The 13,543-nt window shown below is 33.9% G+C and overlaps 2 protein-coding genes and 2 long non-coding RNA genes across 4 annotated transcripts; all 4 read left to right on the top strand.

Annotated features, from left to right (window-relative positions):
• The first annotated feature begins 1,969 nt into the window (after positions 1-1,969).
• Positions 1,970-2,544, top strand: LOC113310827. Its single transcript, XR_003341411.1, has 3 exons — positions 1,970-2,108; positions 2,230-2,334; positions 2,430-2,544. It is a non-coding gene; the product is annotated as an uncharacterized LOC113310827 (long non-coding RNA).
• A 1,175-nt stretch (positions 2,545-3,719) lies between these two features.
• Positions 3,720-4,162, top strand: LOC113311540 (auxin-responsive protein IAA4-like). Its single transcript, XM_026560367.1, has 2 exons — positions 3,720-3,816; positions 3,942-4,162. The coding sequence occupies exons 1-2, from the start codon at positions 3,726-3,728 to the stop codon at positions 4,160-4,162; spliced, it is 312 nt and encodes a 103-aa protein (XP_026416152.1). The 5' UTR covers positions 3,720-3,725.
• A 188-nt stretch (positions 4,163-4,350) lies between these two features.
• LOC113310077 lies at positions 4,351-5,441 on the top strand. The gene is made up of 3 exons (XR_003340906.1): positions 4,351-4,481; positions 4,927-5,013; positions 5,191-5,441. It is a non-coding gene; the product is annotated as an uncharacterized LOC113310077 (long non-coding RNA).
• Positions 5,442-10,309: 4,868 nt separating this feature from the next.
• Positions 10,310-11,645, top strand: LOC113311538 (pyruvate kinase 2, cytosolic-like). The gene is made up of 5 exons (XM_026560366.1): positions 10,310-10,331; positions 10,485-10,640; positions 10,865-10,942; positions 11,162-11,234; positions 11,617-11,645. Exons 2-5 carry the CDS (start codon positions 10,488-10,490, stop codon positions 11,643-11,645), a joined length of 333 nt encoding a protein of 110 aa, XP_026416151.1. The 5' UTR covers positions 10,310-10,331; positions 10,485-10,487.
• Positions 11,646-13,543: the final 1,898 nt, after the last annotated feature.

Below are 13,543 nucleotides of genomic sequence, written 5' to 3'. Positions count from 1 at the left end.
TTACTCATGTCATTGGTTAGGTCTCAGTGTATTGATGATGATTTTCGTCGAAAGTACGTTGAGCTACATTGTGAGTTTCCATAGTGAAATGAGCATTGGTTAAGGTACTACTGTTATGGTTATACACCATCATTCATGAGAAGAACTTGATTTATATATTTATAGGTCATCAACGTCAATAATATTATTTTTCAAATAATATTGAGTTCCTAATATTTCTTAATATGTCTATTGTGATGCTTAACTATCGATAATAGTTTCAGCAACTGATCACTTCTTCTTTTGATAGAAAAGTGAGACCAAGGCTGCAGTTTAGTGTTTATGAATTCATTTGCATAGTTCTGATCATTTTATTTTCGTACAGAGAACTTACTTCTGATATTTTTTTTATGAACTATTCTGCAACCCTTATTCTATTTGGTCGATTCATGCTCATATAAATTCCACAGTTGAATATGCTAGCTTAGGATCTTTTTGACCTGACTACATGTTTTTTCTGTGCATCTTTGGATATGGGTAGTGCAACCAAACATGCACATTGTTTCATTAAGGAAATCGTGTGAATGTTTATATGATTGAATTTCTTCTCTATAGCTTACTATCTGGGTTGCACAGATACTGGTACGGTATCCGATTCCAGTACTATCGAAGAACCCGATTCGGCATCTCCAAAAATGGCCGATGCGGATACATATGGATACCGCATACATAAATATTTTCAAATGCAATTTTATAGGACTCAAAAATGTATTAGAGCACACAAATTAAATCTAATCCCAAAAACACTCATTGTGCACCTATATATCACAACATTTCAGTCTCACATTGCTAGCAAACTTGAAATTTTCTCTCTCAACCCTCATTATGAGGGAAGTAAACTCCATTTTTTTTTAAGTGTTTCTCCTCTTCACATGTACAAAGCATGTGAAAGCAAGAGAGACCTTAAAAAAAAAAACTGAAGAAAAAACCTTCAACAAAACTAATAAATTTTTGATAAGTATCCGAAGATATCGTACCCGATACGGGTATCGGAGAATCCGGTTCGTGTACATACATAATTCTCAAGTATCGGCGCAACCCAGCTTACTATGTATCAGATGTTTTGTATATTGCAGACAAAATTTGATATTTTGAATAAGCTTCTCGAAAAGGACATATATCTCATCTGTATGCATATCATCATGGGAAGACTCTTGGGTGGTATTCCATATTCTGACAGTTGGTGCTTTACCTATCCAGTTGTGTATCCATTAATTAGGACTATCACAGACTCCTAATTAATTATTTATGTCATGATGTCATGCTTAATGATAAATCCTCAGTTGTGTATCCAATTTTGCTCTCATTTAACTGCTCCACGAAGAGATTCAATAGGTCCCAAGATATTTGATTCACAAGCGCGGAAGGTTTACTATTAACTCATTGCTACAGTAATACAGTTACTATATTTTTTCTTGCTAGCTACATTGACAGAACTTCCATGCCAAAAATAAATAAAATTGATTTAAACTGTTTTTTGACTCAAATCTTACTTGATTTCTCCAACGTATTGCAGAATGTCATTAAAATGTGTGTGACATGCCGATGTTAAAGAGTGGGAAACGAGGTAAGTAATGCCGGAATACACGGGGTAAAGTTTTGCTCAAATAAACAGTAATAACTACATATTGTTGGTATTAGCAGATAACTATTTAGGAGTATGCATTATCGAACCATTTAGGAGTTTGCATTCTTAAAATTGGCCATCAGATAAGTTGTAGTTACCGACATGTATGACTTTATGTACTCTTTGTTTTTTATATAAGGATGTTTCTCTTTTTTCAGGCTTCTAAACACTTAAGTGACCGAAGGAATATTAACTCCTTGGTCGACCCTGCGCTCAATGACCAAACAAAAACAAGAACAACGATCTCAAAATCATTTATGAAATCATCAAGGGGCTGCTCCATGAGGTCATTAATTACTAAATTGAGATAGCTCTACACACTTAGGTTGCGGGTTATGCTCGGCTTCAAGACTGTTCCGAACAGTTGCAGGAGCCTGGAGAAACATGGTTGTTACAAGTACAATTGCCTCCTTTGTGTTAGACGTTCTTTTGGCTTTCGGTGGTATCAAAACTCAAGCTTAAAATTGATCTTGGCTATAATATGCAGGCTTTTGGTTTTTATTTTCTTACCTTCATTTTTTTTTTTTTTAATTTGATATATGATCTTTTTCTGTTTGTTCCAGTAATTATTTAAAAAATGGTGGATATGGGGATATTGGATTTCTTCGTTGATGTATGGAACGAACGGACTTGCAGTTACCAAGATGCTAGAGGATAGTTGGGACAAAGTATGTTTTTAGCTCACTGATAAAAGAACAAATGTACTAAAGAAGTTGGAACCTAAATAAGATCAACTCAAATTTTTAATTTCTTTTGTTTGCAGTTTGTTCCGGATGTTAAAGATAAACTGGGAATAGTTGTTTTGAAATGGAGTGGATTCTGCATAGAACCTTATTGGATGAAGTAGGGGCTTTTTAAATGGCCGACTTTTTCATTTACTGCATCTGGAAATTTATTTATCAACTTTTGATAGCATATATTCTGGAAAGACACTTGGATATATGGAAGGTGCGGATTAAGTATATGTGATTAATTTCTTTGGCCTACACTTTTGCTCTCATCTTTCTTGAACTTCAAAATTCAAAATTGTCCGATTCTCTACTTCATGATATTCATTGAAGCTAGCTTGATCTTGGATTTTCTGGCTAATGATCTTCTAATCAGTTGATCTTGATCTCGACAATTAAGGCTGTGAAATAATGATTTCTGCATGTTACTGATGCTACTATTGCTGCGGAAGAGTTTCCTCGCAATGTATGTATTCCCATTTTTTTTTATCCCGTTTTGGGATTTTGGGTTTTAAAGTTCAGGATTGGTTATTTGAAATTTGGGATTTTCAGTGCAACATATTACTTGACAACTTTGACTCTGGGATCTTCTCTTTTTTTAGATTTCAGGATTTAACTGAAAAGCCTGCAGTTCGTCACTTCTTTCCACCAAAATATGTTACTTAGAGCTGTTTGGTGTTCTATCAAATTAGTTATCATGTATGTCCCACCAGGGAAATGTTTATAGGTTGTCGAGTCTTTTAGCATGAAAACTCTTGAATATGCTGAACTAATAAATTTTGTTGTTGTAGTTTGCAAATTTCTGGTGCATGTAGTTAGTGGCGTGGTGTGTAAATAAAAGTAATCGATTGTCAAAAATCATAAATATAATAATACACTCAATATATAGGCTTATGCCCATGATTGCATAAATATTTTTGCTACAGGGAAGATTGGTACACCCTGTAACATTTACAGGACCTTAGTTCTTTAGTTCCTGCACTCGCAAATATAGTTATCCCTTGAAACTGAACTGAGGTTTTATTCCAATTTTATATTTCAGGAACATAAGAATGCATAATGACAAACTCCTAATTCCATCTCCTAGAAAGCCAGACGACGTACACTACTCCAATATCTGGAGACATTATCTATAACAACTCAAATGTAGTCATATCTATAGTTTCAGTTGAGTTTAATGCTGTTTTTGTCCAGCAAATTAGCAAAGGAAGACCAGGATATGTCTTTCCGTACTGCAAATGTGAATGTTAAATATTGAAACTTTAGCTTTTATTTTATTTTGTTTTGAATTTTCTGGTGAAGTATTCATAATTTTACATCAGCCGAGAGAGATGAAGACGAAAAAGAATGTGGATCCAAAAGCAACTGTTCGGATGTTTTGGATGCTAGAGACAACAACCAATTATTCACGCCACCTGCCAAGTAAGTCATTGCAAATTTAACGCAATTCCATCTAATTATATATTTATGTGGTTTGATATACTGTATTTGGTTAATGTGGTATATTATCCATCATTGACTAACGGGTTTGAATATGATCATTGCAGGCAACAAGCAGTCAGATGGATACCGGTTAGATTTACAAAACAAACAATGTGCAACCAAAGAAAAGCATCGAACGAGAGAATTCATGAATTATTATGTGAAAGTTAGTATGGATAGAGCTCCTTACCTTAGAAAGGTTGGTCTTAAAGTTTACGAGGGATATCAAGAGCTTCTCAAGGCATTTGATGATATGTTCAAATTCATTGTGGGTCATTATTTTTAAGAGTCAAGGCTACAATAGTTCAGAATTTTGTACCTACTTATGCAAACAAAAATGGTCCCTGGATGTCGGTTGGAGATTTCCAAAAGGGAATGAATTCTGTTCTTACATAGTTTTCATCTCATCATGTGAAATGATGAAAATCATGAGAGGGCAGAAGCTAGAAGTTCGGATTATTGCGCATATAATGGAAATAATAATCAAGAAGCTAACGAAACAAGGCAAGAGTTATGTTTTTGAAGCAACGGAGCAAGAGTCGAATCTCTCTTTCCCATCTCCCCTTCTAAAGGTGGCTTCAATAGCTGCCACATAACTATGCAATGTGAGTTTTTTACTTTGGTCCTATTACCTTTTCCATCTCCTATTATCCTGTTTTGAATTCTTCGACGACGGCGTGTTCAAGAGGTGATGCAATGAGATGCATCCATAGTGGTGTACTACAACTTCAAATTTAGAAAAATCTGAAACCTAAAGTTTTATGGATTTGGTTTTAGTTGGATTTATATCTCTTTGCACCTGTCTTTAATTAATCTCAATCTGCATAGATGAGATATACCTAACCAAGAAGTTGCGAACAAATAGATGCATCCACATTGGTTGGGGTATTTTGTCATATATATTTTCCGTTAATTTTTAGCAAATTTTATGAACTCAATTTCATTTATGCATTCATTTTCTTTTCCTTGGATTTTCCTTGAGCGTGATAACACACATATCTGCAAGTGATACTACTTATAAATCTTTCTCATCACTTCATTCATTGTCAGGTTCCGGAAAAAAAGAAAAGCTTGGGCCCGGAGGACAAAGAAAATTATGTTTGTGATTACTACATTTACAGAAACATAGATAAATTGGTAAGTAAATATAAAAGAGTGATTAGTTTATTGTATATAGATTGGAATTTGTGAGCATGAATCTCTTATTGGTTAAGGATCTGATTTGGCTGACATTCAAAAATTTAGTGTAAGATGCTTGATATGAAGTTGGAAATTTCATAGTGGGTAAACTTCTACTGATCCATGTCTCCGCAGAATAACGTTTCCTCTTCTTTCGCCAATCACCTTCCATGGAGGTCCTTCAATGGGGTTCATCCAACTTTCAAGAGCTTTACCCTCTACTTTGTCCACGGTGAAAGGCTGTTCATGATTTTTATCATACCTGCAATAAGTAAGTTCATGGAAAATTCTCTGCTTGCAAAAACCCTTTTTGCCTATGAATGATGTGCACTTAAATGTTATTATATTAAATCCCACTTGCAGTCTTAGCTCAAATGACAGAGCACATGGTTCTCAACCATGTCGGTGTGGGTTCAACTCCTACAGATAGCATTCTTATTTGAGTTTACTAAAACCTTACATACTTTTATGGCGACTTTAGCTTTACAGTATGCATGGTGAAGTTCAAATTTTTAAATAAACTGTGAAGTTGCAAATAACAGGTAAATAACATCATGTCTTATTTCTTTGCATTTTTTTCCCTCTTCTCTATATTCTTTTCTTTATATACCACTATAGCAACCACCTCTTTCTTTGTTATAAAATAGAAAGCTTTGGTAATTGTGAGCTGAAGTCTTAAAGAATTAATTTTTCGAGTGGGATCTAATTTATGGATATCAAGAGGGTGATGATCTAGGCGAGCAAATGCAAATCTTCTTTTTCTCTTTTTGAAACAATTTTTGCAGTAACATCTTATTGTTCTTTAAAACAAGGATATATACAAGTTTACTTCACATACAAATTGGTATTGTTTTGTTGACTATGCATCATTGTAGAGGTACTCCAAGGCAATGCAAGCCCGTAGTAGTTGAGTGTAAAGAAGGTGCCCTAAATTGGTTTCCTCCTCAACTTAATTGTGTAGTTTCCAGACTTTAACGATGGCAAGTCGGTAGTAGGAGTATAGAGAAGGTGCCCCAACGAGGTAAAATTGGTCTCCCCAACTTAATTGCGTACTCTCCTGACGGTAACAGATTTCTACTAGGCGGGTTGTAGGCCCGACTAAATAAACACTGGGCCATAACCCAAATAACTACAACATGCCAATTATGGAGGAATGATGGCTTAAAATTGTTGATTTATCTGTTTGATCAATATCAAGCATTATACCTTTTATTTTGTTTTTCTTCAACAATAAACCTGAGTTGGATTATAAGAAAATAAATATTGAAACTTAACGGAGTTTCATATAGGTTGGTGATTCCAGTTTCTGTCGCCATTTCCAGTCAGATAAAGTTACTTTTGTTGTCATTTGCTTTCCTTTAGTGAACTATTAAAGGATGAAATGGAAGGAATGGTTTAATCTCATAGGTATTTACACAATCTTAAACGTTGTGAATTGAACTGAAATATTAGTATAGATATTTATTTTATGTTGGTGGAATATTTTGTTTTAAGATATTAATATAAATTAGATTTGTGTCCATGTTATGCACCGGACATATTTATTTTTGGCCGGTCTGTGTGGGGCTTTGCCATGGTCGTGGGCCTCGTGGCGATGTATGATTTAGTGTGCGCGGGGAACAATGTATGATTTAGTGTGTGTGGCTCCGCCAGCCCCGTACCAATGCATTTCTGATTTGGTGTGCCGGGGCTTCGCCTCGCCCCGTGGAGATGTATGATTTAGTGTGCACGGGGCTTCACCCGCCCTGTAGCGGTGCATTTTTGATTTGGTGTGCGCCCCATGGAGATGTATTTTTGATTTGTTGTGTCAGGGAAATACATCAAATAGGTGGAAAACATATGCAGATTTTATTTATTTGTTTTTCTTTTAATTTGATGTGCGCGGGACTTTGCCTTGCCCCGTGGCAATGCATTTTCGATTTGGTGAGCGCGGGGCTTTGCCCCGCCCCGTGGAGATGTACTTTTTGATTTGGTGTGGCCGGGCAAATACATTAAATAGGTGGAGGATATGTGCAAATTTTATTTATTTTTTCCTTTTATTTTCGCAGAAAATATATAGATTTTTTTCCACTTTATATATTAATGTGAAAAAAATAGTCCTAATATAGTAATTATTGGATTTTCAAATTGAATGTGGACTACCATAACATTCCAAGCACGGTAAGTTATGTTTTCGTTTTAGGTTTGTAATTTTTAACCAATCATACGTTTGCCAAGTGTCCTCACCTAGGGGTGTAAATTCGGGCAGGCCGGGCCGCCCGACCCAAAAACTAAGACAGGCCAGGCTTAATATTTGTGAGCCCGTAAAAAAATTCAGGCCGGACAGACCGGGCACAAGTAGATAATTTGCTACCCAAAGACCGCCCAAAGCCCGCTTTTTATATGGGCAGGCCAGATCGGGCCGGACAGGCCACTATTTTGAATTTTTTTTTTTAAGTTTAAATTTTCAAATGAACGGTATTAAATACAATATCCTTTTCTTTCCAACATCGCATATCGTAAGTGATAGTATTATTTTATATTTAAATTACACTGACAAATTTTTAATTTTAGCCTATAATAAATAATTAATTAGAGTACAATAAACTTTCTAATAAGAAAATATATTACCATTAATGTTTTGAAAAGGTTAATTATAAGTAAAAAAATAATTATATATTTTATTTTTCTTAACACAAAATTGACAATTATAAAATTGTAACTTTTAAGTCTTTTTAAGAGGATATTAAATGATTAATGGCACATAGAAGGCTTTCAGGCCGGGTATCAGGCCGGGCATCATAATTAATCGCAAAGCCCGAGACCGCCCAATAAATTAATTCAGGCCAGGCCGGGTGGTCTATGACAGGCCATAACAGGCTTTGGGCTACTTCGGGTACAGGCGGGCTCAGGCGGATACAGGAAGGCCGAGCATTTTCGGGTATTATTTACACCCCTATCCTCACCTACAAATTGTTTTTCATGAATTCCAAAACTAATTCGGTTTCCTTTTTTTTTTTCCTATTCTTTTTAAAACCAATCATACGTTGTCAAGTGTCCTCACCAAAACGCTCGTTTCACAAAACTTAAAAGAGGCCTATTTCGGTCAATAGGAAGCGAGGGTTTCCTCACCATTCAACGTGGAAACTTTATTTGTCTAGGCCTTTAAGTCTTTAGATAGATGTAATGGCACGAGGTGTTAGATGTCGGGTGGCTTCGGTCTCTGTAAACCATATGATCTTGAAGGATTACGGTCACAATTTTTCTCATATAGGTCCTTATTTACCACTAGTTTAACATTATGCAAAGGAATATTGATTACGGTTTTGGTCTATTAATGTACTTAAATGGATATTTTCTAATAATAATTCTTCTGAGAATTATATTAGTATACAGTCGACATATTGCATGTTTGGTCTACTATTATCATTTACAAATGATAATAATAATATAAAGGCTAATTAATTTGATTATGTTACAGGGACTACGTTTTATGGATGTACGGTCCATGGGTTATCCATTTATATTGTATATAATGTAACCTATGTAATAGAACTACTGATCTCTCTAATAAGATTCTACTTTTTCTTCCTCTCATCTCTCCATGTTTCACCTCTAATTCTCCTCAAACACGTTATCATACCCGATGATATACCGCAGAGCGATTGATTTTTTTGTACATGGATTAACGTCAAGCTCGATGAAATCAAATCAGATAAGTTGAATCTATTTTTTTTTCTTTTCCCCGTTTTTTATTTTGGCATATATATATTGGGTATATTAAATTTGCGGCGAAAATTAATTTAATATTAGGAATTAGGGATTATGATTTAATCAAGAATTAGAAATTATGTTGATTGATATAATCGTTAATATGATGTATGTACTAATTTAATCCATCGAAAAAAAAATACTAATTTAATAACTAGGAATTACCAATAGGTACCATTATAGTGTTCTTAGTTAGTGGCAGGTCCACCCATTAAAGCCCACTAATCAGAGGTCCATAATTAAAAGAAAACATGAAAATGGACCAAATTTTTTAAGCCCAGGTCCTGTACACGTGTGGAACATATGAGGACGTATTTTTAAATACCGAAAACACCCTTAAGTATATAAAGCAGTAACCAAATCCATTTCTTCTTCATTTCTCGATCTATTCTTCTTCTTCTTCTTCTTCTTCTTCTTCATTTTCTCATTTGTGGTTCGGTGAAAAGCTCCGGCTATGAAGATCTTCTGAGGTGTTGATCAATTCGTGAATTCAAAATAAGATTAATCGGTAGGTTCACTTCCTTACTGTTGGTATAGTTTAGGTTTTCATTTTTCCTTTCTTCTTCAAAAGCTAATTTTAATTTAGGTTTTTTTTCTTCTCGGATTAGAGAAATTTTTATGTTTATAGCAAAATCTAATGTTTAGGTATTAGATCTGATGTTGATTCGGTTATATTCAAAGTTTTGTCGTTGTTTTTGGATTCTATCAGCGTTTTTTAATTGATTTTTGGGTTCGATCCATGAGTACGTATATGTAATACTGAAATATTTGTTTTGATTCTGAGGTATTTCGTAAGTTGATTTACCTATACTGATCTTTATTTTAAGTTTTTTATTGATTCTATCTTAATCTGAGATCCAAATCTCTTGATTTCATGGGAAAAAGAATTCAAAATTCAGATTTTAAGGTTCCGAAAAGAGGAATTAAATTCAGTTTTTTTGTGTTTATGATCTTCATGCTTGATTCGTTAATTTTTTACTTCAATTTTGGTAAAAATACTTTAGATCTAGATAGATAGTGATGTTTTATGTTCATTTCATTATTAGATCTGATGTTTTAACTCGGTTTTGTTGGTCTTTGGTTTGTTTTTTTTGCTTTTGTGTATTAATCATCAGTACATATATGATGTACTGAAGGTTTTTGATGAAAATAGTCCAGATCTAGTTATAAAATCATGTTTTACGTTTGTTTCGTTTGTAGATCTAGAATTTTAGTTTCATTTTGTTGGCTTTTGGTTTGGTTTCAGTTTAGTTTTATGTATTAACCATCAGTATATGACGTACTGATTTTTCTGTGTTTACTATGCTTCTATATGTTTGGTTTTTTTTTTGCTGTGTATTAAACATCAGTACGTATATGACGTACTGTTTTTATGAATCTTGATCGTAATTATTCGATTTTTTGGTTAGATTTTGATGGTTTTAGCTTATTTGAACTCTCAATTTGATTTTCTAGTTATTTTCTTTCTTTATTTTCTCAAAATCATACTAATCATACTTGTTAAGAGTACTAAGAAGCTCTGTGCTGTAAGTTTTGTTGATTTGAATTGGATTGTTTTAGGAATTGTCATGATCTTCGTTGTTGTTGCAGTTTTTGAATCGTTTTTTTGGAATTGCTATTATGGATTATAGAGTGAAAATTGATAATAAATGTGCATATCTGGTGTTCACTTGTTTCAGGTTATGCTAGATACAATAGGCCCTGAATTGCAAGTTCTTAATAAAAGTGAAAAATCGATTGCACTGAAGGCTGAATCATCGGTTGTTTTGACTCCGGATCAAGATAAAGAAGCAACTTCAGATGTATTGCCAATCAATTATGATGGATTAGCAAAGGTGTGCTGAAATTTTGGTTAAATCATAGTGTAATTTCAGTTTGGGCTTGGGAATTGTTGTCACATAATTCGAATATGTTTGCGTTCTGTTGATGTATATCGTAAAATTGGAAAACAATGATTAGGAAGAAGGATGACAGTGTAGATGTTCCCTTGAACCTTCCAATTGTTGTCTTTGCGATACCTGTGTGACTATGTTATCCTAAGCTATATGATTCTGTGCAGGCAGTAAAGAAAGGAGACACCATCTTTCTAGGTCAATACCTGTTCACAGGAAGTGAAACTACATCAGTTTGGCTTGAGGTAAGGCACTGAACTCTGACATTTGGAGGATTCATCAATTCTTTTTTACAGGCAGTTGATTTTTATTTCATGAATACGCAGTACGTATAAGGCGTACTGATAGAAACTTCTTTCGATTCTGTTTTATTCAGAGTTTTGTCACTTTTTTTTGTTTGATCCATGAGTACGTATGCGCAATACTGAAATATGTGCTAATTTATTTATAATTGATTCTAACAGATATGTACTTTACCTGGAAGCGGTGCAGCAGATATGTACTCGAATTGTAAGCAGCGGATATATACTCGAATTTGTAAGCAGTGCGACAGATATGTACTCAGATTTGTAAGCAGTGCGGCATATATGTACTCAAATTTGTTAGCATATATGTACTCGAATTTGTGAGCAGTGTGCCAGATATGTACTCAAATTTGTAAGCAGTGTAGACACACACGTTTGGTAGTAGGGGGTATTATGGTCATTTCTATTTTTTTATTAATTTTGGACCTCCGAATAAAAAAAAATTCTGGTTGGACCTTACTATAAATAACTATATGGGTTTGAACCAATCAACAAATTTTCCATTTAATAATCATGAATTAGTTTTGATTGAGTATTATTTTTTTCTTTCTTCTTCGTACTGTGTATGTTTGTTAATTAATTTTGGAAATAATTTTGGAAATTCGTTTGTACAGATAGAACATGTTTGCATCTCCGTGACTGATATACGTTTGATGTTTTATAAAAATAGTAAAATTATAGGTGATTTGTCCTGATATGAGTGATCTATAGTAATTAATTAATTTGTCACCATCACATGTATTCTCTTACTTCTTTAAGAATTCCTTTGATTATAACATATATTTAATTATTATAATTTTAGATTTTTTTTACTTTTTTCTTAAGTTCTGGAAATTTTTGATCGATGATCTTACTATATCTGTGCTGTTTTTTGTTTCTTGGTGTGCGTGTTGTATTATTATTATATTAATTAATAAAATAAAATAAATATTTTCTTTAATTAATGATGTAATTAATTTTGTCTTTAATGCTTTGGTAACGTATATTTGACTCATTGTCTAACTGTGGGATTGTCCGAGGAAACCCTTCTGTTCGTCTGTGGGAGAAGATGGGAAGGAGGAGCCCCGTCAGCCGTTCCGACCCAGCTGTGCCATCCTGTTACGTTCCTAAAGCTTGGTTCCAGTTGTCCCATCCTGTTCCGTTCCTCAAGCTTGGTTCTGGATGTACCATCCTGTTCCATTCATCCAGCTTGGTTTTGGCAATCCCATCATGTTCCGTTCCTCAAGCTTGGTTCTGGATGTACCATCCTGTTCCATTCCTCCAGCATGGTTTTGGCCGTCCCATCATGTGCTGTTCCAGTTTGGTTCTTGACTATACACATCCAGCGGGAACCAGAGCTTACTTAAGGTATGTAACCTACTTGTGCTTTTAAATTGTGTTCATGCTGGACTTATCTTTATTTTTAGAACATGTTTAGTTCTGTTTTTTTTCTTTCTTTTTTAAGATAAGTCCATATCTTATAAACGGTCAATTTAAACTAGGCCAACTTAAACTATGACTGTTTATCTCGACCATTGAGAATTTTGGTTTTATTGTTATTTTGTTTTCTTGAATATGAAATTGGATATAGTTAAATGTGGTTTATTGTTTAATTGGTTGTACCAACTCTATTTTAAATATATTTATTTGGGGTTTAAAAGTACTTGATCACCATTATTATGTATTTGATATTTTCTGCCCAAATTTGAATGTTATGTGGGATGTAATCCGCTTGCTCGACTATTAAAGAGTCGGTAGTTTCAAAACATACGTTCAAATAAAATCACATGTATTCCAATTTTTGTGGAAGAACTCACAAAAGCTGATATGAGTCATAAAATTTTCATTTCTCTACTGCATCCATAATACTAACGAACCGGTATATGTTGAAGTATGAAAACAAAAGTATTACCTTTAGTAATATATTCAACCTAAAGTAATTGGTTGACATGTGTAGTGAGATTCTCTTGGAATATTGAGATAAAGAAATTTCTCAAATTAAGCTAAATGTAGCAAAATTGAAAATGAAAAAAAAAAACAACCCAAATTAATGAGGGTTAGACGTACCGACTCATATAAAGCATGTGAAAAGGGACATATATATCATGTGAACAAAATATTTTATTTTTTCCCCCAGCAGTAATGACACCAAAGTATAGGTATCAATTGAACATGGGATCAGCTAAAATGTATTTCTAGCTCCCATCATAAATAAAAGAGTTGGAAACGCACCTGGTCATAGGTGTTGGTATATACAATGTAATGTGTATGTATATCATAGTAACAACCAATTTTCACATCAACTTTAATGGCAACAAGAACTTTGCCTGGCCAATCGAGCGCAGCACTGCTCATTTTGTTTTTCAAGATAGAATAAAGACGTCGAAAAATCTCTAGATGTACCAAGAGATAATCACACCTTGTTAAATTTCCCAAGTAACCCATGCAATGGATATCATGTGGAGCATCAAAATGATGAGAATGTAATTGATTGCATCTTTTATAATCTCTAATATATTTAGAAGGAAATATATTTTAGAGAATCTAATGAGTCAATCTAGT

This window comes from Papaver somniferum, chromosome 9 (assembly GCF_003573695.1).
Source record: "Papaver somniferum cultivar HN1 chromosome 9, ASM357369v1, whole genome shotgun sequence".
Classification (NCBI taxonomy): domain Eukaryota; kingdom Viridiplantae; phylum Streptophyta; class Magnoliopsida; order Ranunculales; family Papaveraceae; genus Papaver; species Papaver somniferum.
The sequence above is the reverse complement of the archived record's forward strand: the minus strand, read 5'-3'. Positions and strand labels throughout refer to the sequence as shown.

Excerpts from the sequence above, each read along its gene's own strand:
- LOC113311540 (XM_026560367.1), top strand. The coding sequence starts at position 3,726 with ATGAAGACGAAAAAGAATGTGGATCCAAAAGCAACTGTTCGGATGTTT. Across the intron at positions 3,817-3,941 it reads TTATTCACGCCACCTGCCAA|GCAACAAGCAGTCAGATGGA; the intron begins GTAAGTCATTGC and ends TGATCATTGCAG.
- LOC113311538 (XM_026560366.1), top strand. The coding sequence starts at position 10,488 with ATGCTAGATACAATAGGCCCTGAATTGCAAGTTCTTAATAAAAGTGAA. Across the intron at positions 10,943-11,161 it reads CTACATCAGTTTGGCTTGAG|ATATGTACTTTACCTGGAAG; the intron begins GTAAGGCACTGA and ends TGATTCTAACAG. Across the intron at positions 11,235-11,616 it reads GCGGATATATACTCGAATTT|ATAGAACATGTTTGCATCTC; the intron begins GTAAGCAGTGCG and ends TCGTTTGTACAG.